Genomic DNA, 15,361 nt, shown 5'->3' with positions numbered 1-15,361 from the left:
TTGGACAGGTATTCAAATCATTGCACGCTGATGGATGTCTGCACCGGAGAACGAATTGTAGCGACTTGCATGCCTGCCTTGCTCGCTCAATCTCGGTACATAAATTGCTGACCTGAGCGAAAGTACTTGGACACGCGATTGGCCCTGTTCAGTTGTTAAGATGGTAACTATTATCTGCATACTTTATAATAGCCATGCTGACATAGGAGTCGTGAGCCCCCTATGTGCGCCAAGGACAGACCAAGATGCCGTCAACCTTTCGTGTGCAGCGAAGATGCAGTATTCCAAAGTCAGTGGTGCTAAGGGGATCAAATTTCAACGTGGGAGGAGCTGTTTTCATGGTATTGCTCAATACGGTTCTGCCGCTAGGCGGTGAGATCACTTCTTTCATTTCCCTTGCACTTATTAGGGCATGATACTGTTTGCTCAGCTGCCTTGGCCGTTGCCATATGCTACAGGTGGTAATTTACAAGAGAAGGAGCGAAACTTGCTCAATTTTCGAAGAGGAAGCCCAGCGGTGAAAGAATCTTATCTTGAGCGATTTTGTTGGCGAGGTCCCCGCCACGCTCTAGGGCTACGGCGCCGACGATGGCATAAAGGGAGGTTGAGAGGACGGCATCTATTCCCGAGCCCTGAAGATTGTCGGCCTGGAGCATGTCAGTCGTTGTGTTGATGGTGAAGCAGGCACGTGAGACAGGGCACGTGAGGGGATGATGCAGGGTTTGAACGGAGAGTTTACATACCCGCTTTGGCTTCCACCGCGTTACTTTGTCGAGGCCATACCGCTCTGCAATGGGCCCAAGCCGAGACTTATCCAGCACACTATCTTTTGCTTCCTGGGAGAGACCGGGCAGTCCCCTCAAGGCAGGATGATGAAATGGTATTCGGCCGAACTCGTCTTTTCCCGGAGGACTAGACGCTTGCGGTGAGTTGAGTAGCGCCAGAGATGTCTGTAGCGACACTATTCGGCGTCCTAATTGCGCGTCGCTCGTCAGCATCGCTCCCCTCATACATTATATCCATTGACGTGAGTACTCCGAACATACCCAGAAATGCCAATCGATCATTGAACCCTCGCCTCCCATGATCAAAGCTTTTATGCGTCACTGCCAGCCACTTCACCTCGTCCGTCAGCACCTTGTTGCCGTTCGCTCCTAGCATCCGTATATACATTTCATCTAACCTCCGCGGGTCATCGTTGACTTTGAACACCGGTCCCTGTGGCATTGGCCGTACTCGGAAGGGGGCCACCATGCGCGCGGGGGTCTGCTGCCAGCGTGGTCGCTCTGCTGCTTCTGTTTCGTATTCGGGGCCGCAGGAGGGGGTGGACGTTGAGAATGCTGATGTAGATGTCTGCAGTAGACATGTTCGGCGTGACTGCATAGGGCGAACAGAGCATGTTGCAGTGGATACTAAGGTCCGAATAGGCTGTTTCAGTGCCATTGTATTTTATAGGAGGCACAGCAGCTCACGTTGTGGGCGAATTGAGCTTGCAACGATGACGTCTCGCTTTCTTCGAGAGGCGAGGGTGAGGTTGAGATGAAAAATATCCGGCTAGCTACATCAAGCCTAGTGGATTTCACTTGTTCCCTCCTCCCTTAACCTTAAGACCGCATCCCCCTCCCCCTCTCCCTCTCTACAGCTCTACCAATGGCAAGTGTTGCTTCCTCGAAATCTCTGCAATATCTGCTCGCCGAGGTGCTACCGAAGGATGTGTCTTTCACCTTCTACCACTACTCGACGCCGCCCTCAAGATCTCCGGCCCTGTACTCGGCACCACCGAATCGAAAGCCTGAACGAACGTACTGCGAATCCCATTTTCTCGCCGCGTCAATAGCTCCGAGAGATGGAAATGCCGCTGGTGCGCCCGAGGAATTGCTCATTCTTGCCATTGAGATCTTGATATATACTACAAGACACCTTACCACCATATTCGTCTCGAAAGCGGACTCGACAGGCTGTATCTCCGCTCTCAACCTCCCCCGATCACACGCCGGATCGCCGCTAAAAGCAATTTGTGGGACATTTGTGTCATGGCTGGCACGGGAGAGACAGAGAGAGGGGAAGAAATTGGTGGTTTCACTGTTTGCAAGGGCACAGGACCAGTACCTTTTCCCGGGCAGCATTGACAATTCGAATAAGCATGTCTTAGACGATAGAGGGCTTGTAAAATGGTGGTGCAGAGTGCTGGATCCGCTGGTGAGGGACTATGCTGCTGAGACTGAGCAGAAGTCGGTCACTGAGCGTCTTGCAGAAAGCAAGGATGAGGCTGTGACAGGTGGAGGATCAGTGGCAGGGAATGCTCCCTCAATGAAGGCTGACACCACTGCGAAAGGCTATCTCGTCATACCTGGCTTCGACCTCCATGAGACTCTTCGCTACATTCCTCTCCCGCCCTCAGAACCCCGCCGTTGGTCTGCTTCGCACCCTCTCCTTCAAATCGCCTCTCATCCAGGCGCTCCGCCCCGCTGTCTTGTCCCGCACTTTCCTGATGACCCCAAATCTAGATATCTAGTGGAACTCGACGAAGAGCTACCGGATCGAGGCAGTGATGCTATGATCCAGGAAGGCGGAACTCCAAGCCGAAGTAACGGACAGTGGAAAAGCATCAAGACATTGGATCAATTCTGGGAAATGATGGCCTTCCGCCAAGAATGCTCTTCTGGGAGGATTGTAGGATTTATTTGGGTTGTTATTACACCTCCCAAACCCTCGATACCTGAGGAGGACGATGAAGAAGAAGAATCTTCCCAAACAGTCTCCCGGACTCAATCCCAGGGATCATTCAGTCTGCCAATGTCACCCCTCAAGAGTAACCTTTCTCCCAAGAAGTCCCGGCGGAAGCCAGTCAACACCCACTCAGGCCCAATTCCTCTCCGTCTCCCTCGGATCAAGTCCAATATCTCGAATCTCTCCACTACTTCAGGCAGCTCCGCTGGTGGGCTGTCAAAATTCCCCCCCGAATCCACACTGTATTTCACTTGGCCATGCACTTCTCGTGGCTCCGTTCTTTTCTCCAAGAGAGACTATGAGAGAGCAAACGAGATTCTTCTTCAGCAAAACTTTGCAACACGAACCGCTGCAGCCAAGAGCTCGAAGAGGTGGAAGGACGAAATTGCGGTTCTAGGAGGAGTGGAAACGTGGGGCTGGACCGTTGTGGGGAAAAAGGAGATTCCGGTAGCGCAGGGTGGTACCACTAATGGAGTCACACCCACGTTAGTGATCGGAGTAAGGAAGAAGAGGAAGCCAGAAGTAGACAGTGGCGTAACAGAGGCCAATAAAGAGACGGACGACGAGAGCGCCCAGTTTCTTGGGGATGGACTTGTGAGGAAGAAAGTCAAAGTGGAAGATAACAACGCGAGCTCCGGCTCCGCAAATGGTGTGAATACCCTCACAGCAGGACTGGTGCGGAAGAAACCTAAGAGTTAATGAAAACGGGAGAGTTTGGTTTGCCTTGGATGGCGCGCTTTGACGGTCTGGAGAGCATTATGCGGCGTTTATGTTGGTGGGTGTGATCATTGATTTGGATGGCAGCAACTGCACTTAAGGGATAGCTTCGGATAGCTCGGGTACCTGCAGCATTTAAAGGAGTACCAGCTTGCTTTTGGGGATAACATGCATTTGTACTCGTTGCGAAATGACCTGTATTTAGAGTTGTCGATCTGATGCGGTAAAAGCAAAGATCGAACAAACAAACACACGGGGCTTCGGACACCGCTTTCGAACAGACAACTTACCCTCTTTCCAAGTCTCTGAACCCAATTGAGTCCTGAAACGCCAGACACCCCAGAAACAGACCTCCGTTCACGTGACGTGAAATTCCCAGTGCGGTGAGGTGGCCAAACTCCGCAACCTCCGAGCGAACCAGCAATCCCAGAGGCCAACATCAATTCTTCAAGAACCCCGTATCGCTCCCTACCATAGCGCATGCGTCGCGCACCGCTCCCGAATTCTGAGACCGGCCATGTCTCCATGGTGCGCATCATTATTGCGGCGATATGCCTCATGTGGTATATCGTAGTGTGGTTGGTGTGCGCCATCGGCTTCACCCAATTGTGAGCGACCTCATTAGCGCGTCGTTGGAGCTTTCGACACGTTAACAGCTGCCAGATGCCGATACTACTCCAAGAGACCGCAGCCCGCGAGCTGCCTCAGATGCTTCAAAGAAGAGGACCTCCCCCATGTTACGATTATTCGACCGGCGAAGGGCCTCGAACCCCGGCTTTACGAGTGCCTTGCCGCGACATTCCGGCAGACGTATCCGAGGAACAAGCTTACCATATACTTTTGCGTATCCTCACGGTCTGACCCCGCCTTCCCGATTCTCGACCGCCTGATGCGCGACTTTCCTGGCTTCGATGCGAAGATTCTTGTTGAGGAGGAGGATCCGCTGGCGAATAATCATGGAAGCGGGCTGCAGCTGGGACCGAATCCTAAGATCAGGAATATGAGTCGTGCGTACAGAGAGGCAAAAGGTGACATTGTCTGGGTCATTGACTGCAATGTCTGGGTTGGCAAAGGCGTATGCGGACGCATGGTGGATTTGCTGTGTGGCTATGGGGGGGAGAAGCCGTTCAAATTTGTACACCAGCTGCCCTTATCGATTGATATGGACGGGGAAGGCATTTCTACCGAGGAAAGGAAGCTACTACTTGGTGGGGAACAAGTGTTGGATGGCGACATTGCAGCAAGCACGAGCTCTGACCATCGCAACCATTCTCGCGGAAGGTTCAAGAGGCTGTTACAACGAGGAGGCGGACGTTTGGACGAAGCCTTCTTGTCAAGTGCGCATGCTAAGTTCTACGTCGCCATTAATACTGTCCTCGTAGCGCCTTGCAGTGTCGGCAAGAGCAACATGTTCCGCCGCTCCCACCTCAACTATCTGACCCAGGGAAATCCGGACCGTGCCCCAGGGATCGACTTCTTCTCCGATAACATCTGCGAAGACCATCTAATCGGGGACGCGCTGTGGAAGAAACCCCAGGCTTTCGAACAGCCAGGCTATCAGCCATCTCCAGGCGAACATGTAGAGGCGTTTGGAAAACATTCCCTGCTTTTTGGAGACATGTGCTTCCAACCCATTTCACACACTTCCGTGTCTGCTACTATCTCTCGGCGTGTTCGGTGGTTGCGCGTTCGAAAGTTCACAGTTACGCTGGCTACGTTCGTCGAGCCTGGTACCGAAGCTATCGTTCACGGCTTGTATGGTGCGTATGCGCTCACCACCTTACCATCTTTCGCAAATCTCGGCATATCTTCGACCTGGTCCTCTTTCTTCATGGTCTGGTTTTGTAGTATGATAGTCTGGTGTCTTGTTGACTGGCTCCAATACCTCCTCCTACACTCGGCCAAATCCGTTGAACTTGATTCCGACACTCCAGACTTCATTCTCCCTCAACGCTCGCCCGGTACGCGCTCATCCCCGTCTTCCCACCAACCACTTCTCGACAACAAGGGCCAGTCAACCCCAGGGTTACTGGCTGGGAATAGGAGAGGCTTCCGACAATTTTGGTTTGCGTGGATAATCAGAGAGATATCAGCATTGCCGATCTGGGTTTGGGCGTTTTGGGGCGGTGTCACTGTTAATTGGAGGGGGAAGAGCTTCTGGGTGGGTATGGATATGAAGGTTCATGAAATTCTACCCAAGAAGTAAGGTAGCAGCAATGCGGTGGGTGTTTTGGCTGTGTTGGTACAGTATCGTGGGTTCGAGCTATTGGCATTATGGACATGGCATGGAAGCTTTAGGGGAGTATTGGTAGATGGTTAGGTATTTGGTGGGAGTTAATAATACAGTGGGGAAGGCTTGATATTCAAGGTTCTCTTTCTTAGCATGGTTTGTCTTAAACCCGCTACCTATACTCCCAGATCTTACCCGTTCCGCCTATGTACATTATCTGTCGGTTGTACGAACTCCGGCAGATAATCAGCCCTTGAGGGGCCTTGTATACGAGGCCCGCGGCCGATTTTTCTTGCCAGGTACACTATAGTTGCGACCAATGATACTCCAAGTACAACACTAACGTCGAGCCCTGCTTTGGCTCCGACGGATAGAGCATCATGCGGGGGCGCACTTATGCTGGAAGATGATGTTGCACCAGTCGCTGTGACTTTACTGGTAGCAGTATTGGATATATGACTTGAAGCAGACAAGGAACTGGTCAGAATCGTTGTTGTGGCCTGCTCGGATCACCCTAATTATGCCCTGCTAGCTACCAAAGAATGCTTGATCATTAAGAGCCCGAAACTCATGAGACCAGCTACCTTAAATCTGATCTGAATCCTATACTCATTTATTCCTCCTCTCGGCCCAACTATCTACCAACGGTTGCGGTTGATTCTTGTAGCGTAAGTGAGATTGCTGAAGTGAATCCGGATGTATATCTTAGAGTTGATTCCCAAGGATAAATTTTATTTGCACCCTAGCAGGAGAAATTGTGCATTGACAATCCGGTTAGCTTTCGCTTGTTGCAAATGCGAAAGCTGTGGGGGGAAAGAACAGCAAGTCACAATGGTTTCAGTGCCTGCGACTAATTATTAGGCCTACGACTAGGGATGAACTGCATGCGCTCGAGTATAAACTCGAACAATATAGTCCCGGAGAGTAATAGAATGAAGAATCTAGGCTGAACGAAGGCGGAAGACACAAGCTATATCCCTCTCCACCAAGCAGCTCATAACTTCCACTCACCAAACGTCCTGCGTACAATGCGACGGCGGATTAAAGGTAGTATCAAGCCCCAATACCGATACAGTCAGCGAACAAGGTTCTGTGACAAGCAAAAGAGAGAAATGGAAAGGTAAACTCGAAGAATAGGGGGAGGCTGAAATGGCGTTCAACTATCATCGCCATTCGTCAACATTGGAAAAAGGCGCAGTAGCGTGTGGCTGCAACCCAAGGGTGGCACGGTGGGCAGTGAGATATGAGAAGCACCACATCCACCACTTTGATCAAAGACACATTTAAGGAGTAGTTCATCAAGAATACCAAGTCCTCGCTATCATTAAGCTCTCAGACGTATGATTCCCCTGCGCCGACGGGCGTTCGCTTTGTCGATCGCGATCGTCTTCTTCCTCCTTATGATTCATCTCAATTTCCGACCCTTCACTGCTTATAGGATACACGCCATTTTCAACGGCACTCAGCATGCAGAGGAGTTGTTTCAAAATCGGACGGATTCCCCTGCGAAAACTCCCAGGTACGATATACGGGGATTCATTTGCACCGCGCTTCATGTTCACAAGAGAATTAATTAAATATCAGCTCTAAAATTCTGCCCGACTCTGTCGCCACCAAAACCACCGCGGACATCGCCCTGGAGACCTCCCCAGCAATCACCCCGGACAAGATTCTCGTAGTTGCGAAATTAAAATCCGAGGACACGAATTGGGTGTCTGAAAACTTCCCCGAGTAAGCCAGCCTCGAAGCTAATGCCATACCCTACTTGCCCCACGCCAGCTAACTAACCCGGTGGCTGAAGTTGGCAGAATGCCATCTACACTGTCGATGACCCCGACGCGACCCTTCACACAAGCATGAATAAAGGCCGTGAAGCCAGCGCCTACCTTACTTACATCATCGAGAATTATTCTAATCTCCCATCTACCATTGTATTCCTACACAGTCATCGAAACCACGACCATGGATCCCGCGATGTCGAAGATCTAAACTTCGATAACGTCGCCACCATCAAAGCCCTGCATATTGATTTCATCCAGAAAACCGGCTATGCAAACCTCCGATGTATTCTAAATCCAGGATGTCCAGCGGAAATTCAGCCGTTCCGACCCGATGAGGAATTGAGTCCGCTAAAGCCACAGGAACGCGCTATGGTGGATGCGTGGGCTGAACTCTTCGGAAACGACAATGTGCCCCAGGTTCTTGCTGCACCTTGCTGCGCGCAATTTGCCGTTTCAAGAGAACAAGTATTAAAGAGGCCGAAGGAAGAATATGAAAGGTTTTTGAAGTGGTTGCTAGATACCCCCCTCAATGACTATACTTCTGGTAGGGTGTTTGAGTACCTTTGGCATGTTATTTTTGGGAGAGAGAGTGTTTTGTAAGTCAAATTTTGTTGATCCATCAGTCAAGAGAGGTTTGCTAATGCGCCTTAAAGCTGTCCAGATATGGAGCAATGTTATCGGGATTTGTATGGGACTTCTCCACCTCCTTTGAATAAGGGAAATATTAGTTCAAGTAGCAGTGTACCATGTGAGTGGCCCCAAAACTCAATAGTATGTCGATTCACTCCACACCTGCTGATGAAACACGGCAGAAGATAAATATAGATAGATATATTTCCCTCCATTAAATCTTGGACACTGCTCTTAAGAGATATTTCTAACTAAAAGCGTTTAAAAAAACATCCTGTTAGCTAGTGGTCTTCATGGGGCGAAGTACCTCCTCTTTGTGGAGGATGTTGGAGGCGAAGGTTCTCCACGAGGTAGTCAAGTCCTAAAGAAGGTACGTTGCAGCCCAAACAATTAGCATACATACACACATCAGCCCTCACATCCAATTCGTACTCTAGGTAGTGGCAAATCTCTCTACATGCCTCCATCTCCATTAAGAGTTTGAGAATTGACACTCCATTTCCCCTTGCCTGAAGACCACTGCTTCAGACGAAGTGGCCATGAAATTCTAGGTTGATCCCTAGTGTGCTTGGAGAATGGGCAATGCTGATACGTCGCAGGGAGGTAAGCATGTATGTCTCTCTTCGCTATCGATACCCAATATCATCTTCACTTTACTTGGACCCCTGATTAGAATCATGTCCGGAAGACCCGTAGACCGTTATCTGAAAACATACCCATATTTCTCTAGATATGAACTTTATCTCAAAAGGAGTTTATCTCAAACTGTAGCAATGCCTAGTTCCTAAGCCTTACGAAATCGATGACAAGTACAGCGAACAACCTTGAAAGAAGCATCAAGATCAAGAATGCATCGAAAATCAGTGCCGTCAGCATCTAAGCGATGTGCTCACGTACAAGGAGTTTCCTTGTTGCTGACTTTGCTACTATGCAAGACTTTCATTCAGCAATTATACCTCACGGCATGACATTGACCTGGAGTTGAACTACGAAGTAGCGAGTGTGACTCGATTCGCAGCAGATTATTAGTTCAACGAACAAAAATTCTTGGAGCCGAGCGCCGAAAGCTGAACCTCAGCCACAACCCTCCAAGCGATGCGTTCCTAAACAAGGAGCTCCCCAACAAACTGCTTCAAACGATCCGAGAACAGCGAAGGGGTCGGGTTTCTCCCATTCGAGTGAACGTGGCTGAACCTTATTTCCATAATCAACGCCGAACTCCTCCAAGATAGGTCGAACATAACGACTAGCTACAGAATACAGCCACTGCATAAGGCACCTGACAGATCCTGAGGCATGTCGTTCCAGCGGTTGTGTAACTGTATTGATCTCTTGCCAAGACGACCAGGTTATGTAAGACACTCCACCCTTAGTTACACGACATCAGCTAGGGGAGGAGGTTCGCTAATCAATATAGGGCCATTTTTATTATCCGCATGAACTCCACGACGGGAATTCACACTTCGGCACTTCTAACATGAGGTACGGGGACTCCAAGCAGTCCACGAGGTGCACTGATTTGTGGGGTGCAGGGGTCTAGGTTGAAGCGATGAAACGTGACTGAGACCAACTGCACTGCATCCCGAACCATTTAGCGAATCCGTACTTCGGAGTCGATTCTGCAACAAATGAGACGCGTTGAAGAGGTAATGTTGTGTGACTGAGGGACTGATGCCTTCCGACTGATTTGCGGACGATTCGTGGAGAAGGCCAAGAACGGTGCAAGTATCATGCAGGACGAAGAACGATAAAGCGAACGCTGGCTAGTTCATGAAGGGTAGAAAGTAGGTTCAGGTTTGGGGAGGCCTTTTTGTCAGAGAAACTTCTGGTGGGTTTCTGGAAGAGGAGCGCTTCTTCGTTCAATCTTTTCTGGACCGGAGGAGAAGTTCAGGAATGCCACTTTCGAACCGCTGGCGGTTCTGTTATTTCTCTATACTCATCTTCCACATATACACACACTTCTCTAATATCGTGTTAATAGGCGGATGAGAAGCCCTCGCAACCATACGACAACATGAACGACTCAAAACCCAATTTCCTCAACAGGCCTCAGTTCCGGAAAGATCCAAATGATACAACCACGGCGCCGATTCTACTTGGTGTTGGAGGTGCGCTTCTTTTTACTTCGCTTGGTCTTCTAGCAGCAAGACTGTGGTCGAGAGTACAGCCAGTATCAAGGCTGCATTGGGATGACTGGACAGTGATAGCATCAACCGTATGTCCATGAAGCCTCTCCTTAGCAACAATCAAGAACTAACTCAAGCCAGTTCCTCGCAATAGTAAACTATATCCTCCTCTTCGGCGCCGTAATCTATGGTCTAGGTCGACATGCTGTCTTTGTCGCCTTTGCTCGCCGCCGCATCGCCCTTGAGCTCCTCTTCATCGCACAAGTCATCTGGTACTGGGGGATAACGCTCGTAAAACTCTCCGTCGCCTGCCTTCTACTCCGTGTGAAGCGCCAATCACGGCCTTGGAAAATCTTCCTCTACTCCCTTATGGCCTTCCTCATTCTCGCTGCCTGCGTCCAAACGGTCTTTCAGTTCACGCAATGTCGCCCTTTCAGCGTGTACTGGGATCCGCGGGTATTTCGACAGGGACCCGTGAAGTGCTTTGCCAAGAGCACAATCAATGCGAATATTGTTACGTTCTCGAGTATCCAGGTTACCATTGATTTGATGTTTTCGTTTATTCCGATTACTTTTATTCGAAAGTTGAATCGGCCCCGTCGCGAGAAGGTGTTCTTGTCTGTGATGATGGGCTTAGGATTGTTTGCATCGGCAGGCGCTATCATCCGCACCATTCAATTGCAGTATTTCTACACCAGTCGCGACTTGTTCAGGACGAATGTCGGGATTGCACTATGGGCCATCGTTGAGTTGCAGTTTGCCCTGATCGCTGCTACCATCCCGACCCTCAAAGCTTTCTTGGAGAAGGTGCTGATTCAATTGGGTCTATTTTTCTACGACGCAAACACCGAAACCGAAGTCAGGAGCCGCTTAATCGCGTTTGGCTTACTGGACGCAGACGCCGAGTCGTCGAATCCAAAGCCCACGGTGACGGTTAGGACGCCGAAGAAGGTGCGAGATGAATATGGGGATACTATCGTGGATACGGTGGGGGATAAGGAGGTCGAGAGGGAGTTGGCTAAGTTTATGATTTAAGGATAATTGATAAAAGGAAGATTGCGACTCGTTCTTTCTCATCGCTACGAGATTGTGGGGTTTCTTAAAGTTAGTGCGAATTTTGGTTCAGAGTTGGATGGAGGCTAGCATCCATTCCGATTTCGAGCTCGACAGCCCAATATCATATCATCCGCTCAGGACGGCGTTAGCGCGTCTACTGTCCCCAGAGGACAGAGGTGATCAACTTGCCGAGGTAGAAAACACCCCGCGCTAGGAAAGAGAGTAGGAAAGAATCAGGAACGAAATAGTAAGCGTGGGAAGGAAGAGGGGAGTCTTGGTCAAGCCAACTAGCTGGACGTTTGGCAGCGACTGGGTGAGCTGGACTCGAGTCAGCGAGAAGTAATCTTACATACTAAATCATATTGTCTATTCCCTCATATGTTTTAAACTATGATCTATCATATCCTAACACAACACAACATTACGTATTCATGAGCCCTCATCTAAAACAAACGAACCCTCCGGCTCGGTGTCCTAGTCAGATCAACCCAAGCATCCTCAACCATAGCACTTCCCCCCGCCTGGTTCGCACAAACCGGAATCGAATACGTGCGATTGGTGGTCTCCAAAATGTTTGTTCTACTAGGCTCCTTCCTTAGGTACTTATAATCGATCGAACTATTCCCCGGAAGTTCGAGTTCAAATGACCACAGCGGGCGCTGATCTGTATATCCAACCGCACTTCCCGACAGAGCATCTGACGCGCTCCAATTCCCAAGGTCGGCGGTATTGCCTGTCAGATATATCTTCTCGCCGTAGAAGGTCGTAGCGTTAACGTTAAAAGTAACGATGATTGTACAACCTCCTGCGCCAGGTGGAGCCCCCGCTGCTACTGCTGGAGTGTAGGTTCCCGGGGCGGAGGAGGCCTCGCAGGTATCTAAGGTGTTGCCTATAGACGTTGCACCTTATGAAGGGACTTGTGCGTAGTTGCTTGTTGCTGCGAGGCGAGCACCCCGCATTGTCACGTACGAGGCATAGGACCAGGTGAGGTCGCGCGCGGAAAAAGCCGTACCGTTTTCTCTGCTATATTGCTCAGCTAGAGCTCCGGATGAAGGTAGATATTTGTGAACTATTTCTACTTCCTTGTCCACGAAACTGAGAACTGCGTTGAGCAGGGTGTTGAACTCAGGGTCCCCAATCTCATATGTCCCAGTTTCAGCTGACGGGTAAACCATTTGCCAGAACGAGAGGTCGGTGTCAGCGATGGTAAGTGTATTGAGTGTTCTCCATTGCTGGATAGCATCGTAGGGTTGTTCGGCAACAGCTAGAGTAGTGAGATACCATGGATTGCCACCAAAGTAGACATCTTCGTCGTAACGGCCAGTTGTAACCCCAGAAGAATTAGATTAGGTATGTATGGCGTAGAGTGGGCGGAAAGAGTCAACATAGACTTTCAAGTGCGCGGGATGAGCAAGGTTGGAAGAGCGTGTTGTCACATTTGGCTTCCGGATCAAAAGCTAGTGCAAAGTTAGGTTTTTCCATCTTTTATTGATGCTTCTAGTACTTACTAGCAATGAAGGTGAGAACAGTGTTCGCATCAATACCGGTTCTTTGAATCGCAGTGTTGATGTTCGCAATGGCGTACCTGCCATTCCAGAAAGTTTGAAGGAAACACAAAATATTCGAGGCTTGAGAATTGTAACTTGCAGTTGGGAGGTCTAGCTCCTGAGCAAGCGCTGACCCTTCAACTAGAGCTCGGTGCTGGACGGCAGTGGTAAAAAATGATGATCCTCTGATTTCTTCCCACAAGTCGCAGCCAGTGTCATTCCAGTACCGAGCAACGTAGTTCAAGTCATTTTGTGCAACTGGCCAAACCCTCTCCTTTGCTTCGCTTGTGTCCGCATCTAAGCTAGTTCTAAGCAACTATCGAGCGTACGTGATCAGCGCGGTAGCACGGAGTGCCGGGCCGTCCCGCTGTGGACGCCCCCAGTCACCGTTGAACCGTGTTTCGTTAACGTAGAACTTTGGCTCGCCTAGACCTCGTCCGGACGACAAAGCACCTGAAGAATTGCTGACGGCAGCGCTTCCAACAGTCCGTAGTACGTAACCGTAGTACGTGAACGTAACTGTCACGTGAGCAGTAAGTACGTACTTGCTTTTTAAGCCGTAACTTACGGCTCACATCTCTGCCCCTACGTACTGTAGTACGTCTTAAAAAGTCAATATTTCCTAGCAATATAGACCCTAATTGGACATGTCTAGGGACGCGTCAGCAGCGTGTTTAAGGTCGCGTTTTTAAGTAACAATTAGGTAAAAACTCTAAGGTTTGTGGGACGTTAGGGGATAGAGATGTAGGATCTTATGCAAATAGTTAACTTTTTGCCCTGTTTATTGTCCTAAATCTATACTTGCCTATACTCCTGTCCATTATAAGCTAACAGATGTCCTAGTTCCTCTATTGTGGCAAGCGTACAGCCTCATCCTAGGGATCCTCCCGAGCCAGCTCCTCCTAGGGATCCTCTTAAGCTGGCTCCTCTCTACAAAGTGAGGTATATTATCACACTAGCTCTTGTTGCCTTGCTAAATTAAGGTCTACTCTATTAGAGGGTTCCCCAGCTCTTAGGGCAGAGGCCTTGTTAAAGGAGTTCCTAGGTAGTCTTAATGCTGGGGTCTCTTTTACTATTAAGTGGGACAACGTCTGGCTGGGGAGCAAGAAGCTGAGGCTAGAGAGACTTAGGTATCGCGTGAAGCACAAAAGCCAGCTCTGTGGCAATCGTTAGACCTCCTAGGTTTGGCTCCACGGCGCAGACTTAGTGTACAAGGACAGCGTTCCTAACCGTACGTAATACGTTACGACTCGCCAAATTAATAGTTGTAACTTCTTAGATTGTAAGTACATTTTAATGTAAGCATAACATTTAAGTCTACTTACAGAGCGTAACTGTTATAATTTACATTTCTTTTATATTTTAATATTTTATAAAAAGTTATGTTGTAACAGCTTATATATAGTCTACTAAGAATAATAATTTACTATAAACATAGTGCTAACATAGCTAGTTTTTCTGTAGTTAAAAAGCCTTAATTATTAAGCTAAAGAGCTTATTTCTGTTATAGGTAATAGTTTTTTTACTACTGCTAAAGCTCCTCTTACAGTTGCAGCTTATAAATAGAATAGACAAGAAGTTAAGGGCAATTTTATATAGTGTAAAATAGGCAAGCTGTCTAACTTATTTTTACTATATAAAAAAATTAGTAAATAAAGGGCTATTATTCTTAGCTATAGTAACATCTTTGCAGTAACTGTTATAGTATTACTATAATTCTATTATTTTTTACTACTTTTTATATAAATAATTACTAGTAAGAAAGCTTATATCTATAAAAAAAGTCTACTTAAAGCCCTTATTATAATACTTACTACCTAGTAACTTATGTTATGTAGATAGTAGTTGCTTATTATTCTCTACTTTTACTTTTACCTTAGTATTAATGTACTCTTAAAAAATAGCCTTTATTAAAGCCTTAGCTTTCTTATGCTATAAAAAGTGCTTACGCTAGTAGTCTTTAAACTAAAAAAGATAAAGCTAAAAGTTAAAAATAGTTATAACATAATAATAAGATATAAGCAGCTTTATAATAAACTTCTTTTAGTATATAAGCAACTTCTCTATGCTAAATACTACGCTAGATTTAAAGTAGTAATTATTACTTTTACTTTTAAGTTTATCCTTTATTTAGAGAAGCTTAGTATATAGGTGTTGCAGGTTAACAACAGTTATCTATAAAGATTTATATAAGCTCTTACTCTTAAGGCGTTTTATTATAAAGTAAAAAACTTTAAAAAACTTATAAAAGTAATTAACTTTCTTTTATTTATTTTTAGTAATAATTTTAGTAAGAGCAGCATTACTAGAAATAGCAGAGTTAGTGCTGTTATTTTTAGTGCCTCTTTACTTATAAATAAACTTAGTAATAGTGTTTTTAAGCTTATAATAGCAGAGAAGCATAAAATAGACGCTGTGTCCGTACGTAAGTACAGCTGTGTCCGTACACGCGTACAGCTGAATTAGGTTGCCTGAAACGTTAGCTATCTAGCCTGTGCGTTAGGGGCTATGTGTACTTAAGAGCCCTCTTTCTTTGTATAAAAA

General features: G+C 47.7%; 6 protein-coding genes across 6 annotated transcripts; 4 read left to right on the top strand and 2 right to left on the bottom strand.

The window, feature by feature from the left end:
- Window positions 1-353: 353 nt before the first annotated feature.
- BDR25DRAFT_344633 (uncharacterized protein) lies at window positions 354-1,497 on the bottom strand. The gene is made up of 3 exons (XM_033693958.1): window positions 1,047-1,497; window positions 744-973; window positions 354-647 (listed from the first exon to the last, which is right to left on the bottom strand). The coding sequence occupies exons 1-3, from the start codon at window positions 1,441-1,443 to the stop codon at window positions 492-494; spliced, it is 783 nt and encodes a 260-aa protein (XP_033544723.1). The 5' UTR covers window positions 1,444-1,497; the 3' UTR covers window positions 354-491.
- Window positions 1,498-1,629: 132 nt separating this feature from the next.
- BDR25DRAFT_60286 (uncharacterized protein) lies at window positions 1,630-3,864 on the top strand. The gene has a single exon (XM_033698801.1). It carries the CDS (start codon window positions 1,651-1,653, stop codon window positions 3,427-3,429), a length of 1,779 nt encoding a protein of 592 aa, XP_033544722.1. The 5' UTR covers window positions 1,630-1,650; the 3' UTR covers window positions 3,430-3,864.
- A 108-nt stretch (window positions 3,865-3,972) lies between these two features.
- BDR25DRAFT_233192 (ceramide glucosyltransferase) lies at window positions 3,973-5,653 on the top strand (the record flags this gene model as incomplete). Its single annotated transcript, XM_033685431.1, has 2 exons — window positions 3,973-4,055; window positions 4,111-5,653. 2 exons carry the CDS (start codon window positions 3,973-3,975, stop codon window positions 5,651-5,653), a joined length of 1,626 nt encoding a protein of 541 aa, XP_033544721.1.
- A 1,321-nt stretch (window positions 5,654-6,974) lies between these two features.
- Window positions 6,975-8,298, top strand: BDR25DRAFT_266319 (uncharacterized protein). Its single transcript, XM_033686977.1, has 5 exons — window positions 6,975-7,196; window positions 7,262-7,408; window positions 7,479-8,054; window positions 8,112-8,206; window positions 8,271-8,298. Coding segments are annotated over exons 1-5 (999 nt in total). The 5' UTR covers window positions 6,975-7,017; the 3' UTR covers window positions 8,273-8,298.
- Window positions 8,299-10,102: 1,804 nt separating this feature from the next.
- On the top strand, window positions 10,103-11,307 carry BDR25DRAFT_374150 (uncharacterized protein; the record flags this gene model as incomplete). The annotated part of the gene is made up of 2 exons (XM_033697310.1): window positions 10,103-10,303; window positions 10,356-11,307. 2 exons carry the CDS (start codon window positions 10,103-10,105, stop codon window positions 11,247-11,249), a joined length of 1,095 nt encoding a protein of 364 aa, XP_033544719.1. The 3' UTR covers window positions 11,250-11,307.
- A 173-nt stretch (window positions 11,308-11,480) lies between these two features.
- Window positions 11,481-14,109, bottom strand: BDR25DRAFT_358143 (uncharacterized protein; the record flags this gene model as incomplete). The annotated part of the gene is made up of 9 exons (XM_033695893.1): window positions 11,481-11,588; window positions 11,729-12,136; window positions 12,188-12,576; window positions 12,656-12,727; window positions 12,779-13,101; window positions 13,147-13,336; window positions 13,386-13,468; window positions 13,904-13,972; window positions 14,012-14,109. The coding sequence occupies 9 exons, from the start codon at window positions 14,107-14,109 to the stop codon at window positions 11,481-11,483; spliced, it is 1,740 nt and encodes a 579-aa protein (XP_033544718.1).
- Window positions 14,110-15,361: the final 1,252 nt, after the last annotated feature.

The sequence above is a fragment of the Lindgomyces ingoldianus genome, assembly GCF_010093535.1.
Source record: "Lindgomyces ingoldianus strain ATCC 200398 unplaced genomic scaffold BDR25scaffold_27, whole genome shotgun sequence".
NCBI lineage: Eukaryota > Fungi > Ascomycota > Dothideomycetes > Pleosporales > Lindgomycetaceae > Lindgomyces > Lindgomyces ingoldianus.
This window is presented reverse-complemented; position numbering and strand designations above follow the sequence as displayed.

Excerpts from the sequence above, each read along its gene's own strand:
- BDR25DRAFT_344633 (XM_033693958.1), bottom strand. The coding sequence starts at position 1,443 with ATGGCACTGAAACAGCCTATTCGGACCTTAGTATCCACTGCAACATGC. Across the intron at positions 974-1,046 it reads TGATCGATTGGCATTTCTGG|GACGCCGAATAGTGTCGCTA; the intron begins GTATGTTCGGAG and ends ACGCGCAATTAG. Across the intron at positions 648-743 it reads CGCGGTGGAAGCCAAAGCGG|GCCGACAATCTTCAGGGCTC; the intron begins GTATGTAAACTC and ends GACATGCTCCAG.
- BDR25DRAFT_60286 (XM_033698801.1), top strand. The coding sequence starts at position 1,651 with ATGGCAAGTGTTGCTTCCTCGAAATCTCTGCAATATCTGCTCGCCGAG.
- BDR25DRAFT_266319 (XM_033686977.1), top strand. The coding sequence starts at position 7,018 with ATGATTCCCCTGCGCCGACGGGCGTTCGCTTTGTCGATCGCGATCGTC. Across the intron at positions 7,197-7,261 it reads TCCCCTGCGAAAACTCCCAG|CTCTAAAATTCTGCCCGACT; the intron begins GTACGATATACG and ends ATTAAATATCAG. Across the intron at positions 8,055-8,111 it reads TTTGGGAGAGAGAGTGTTTT|CTGTCCAGATATGGAGCAAT; the intron begins GTAAGTCAAATT and ends TGCGCCTTAAAG.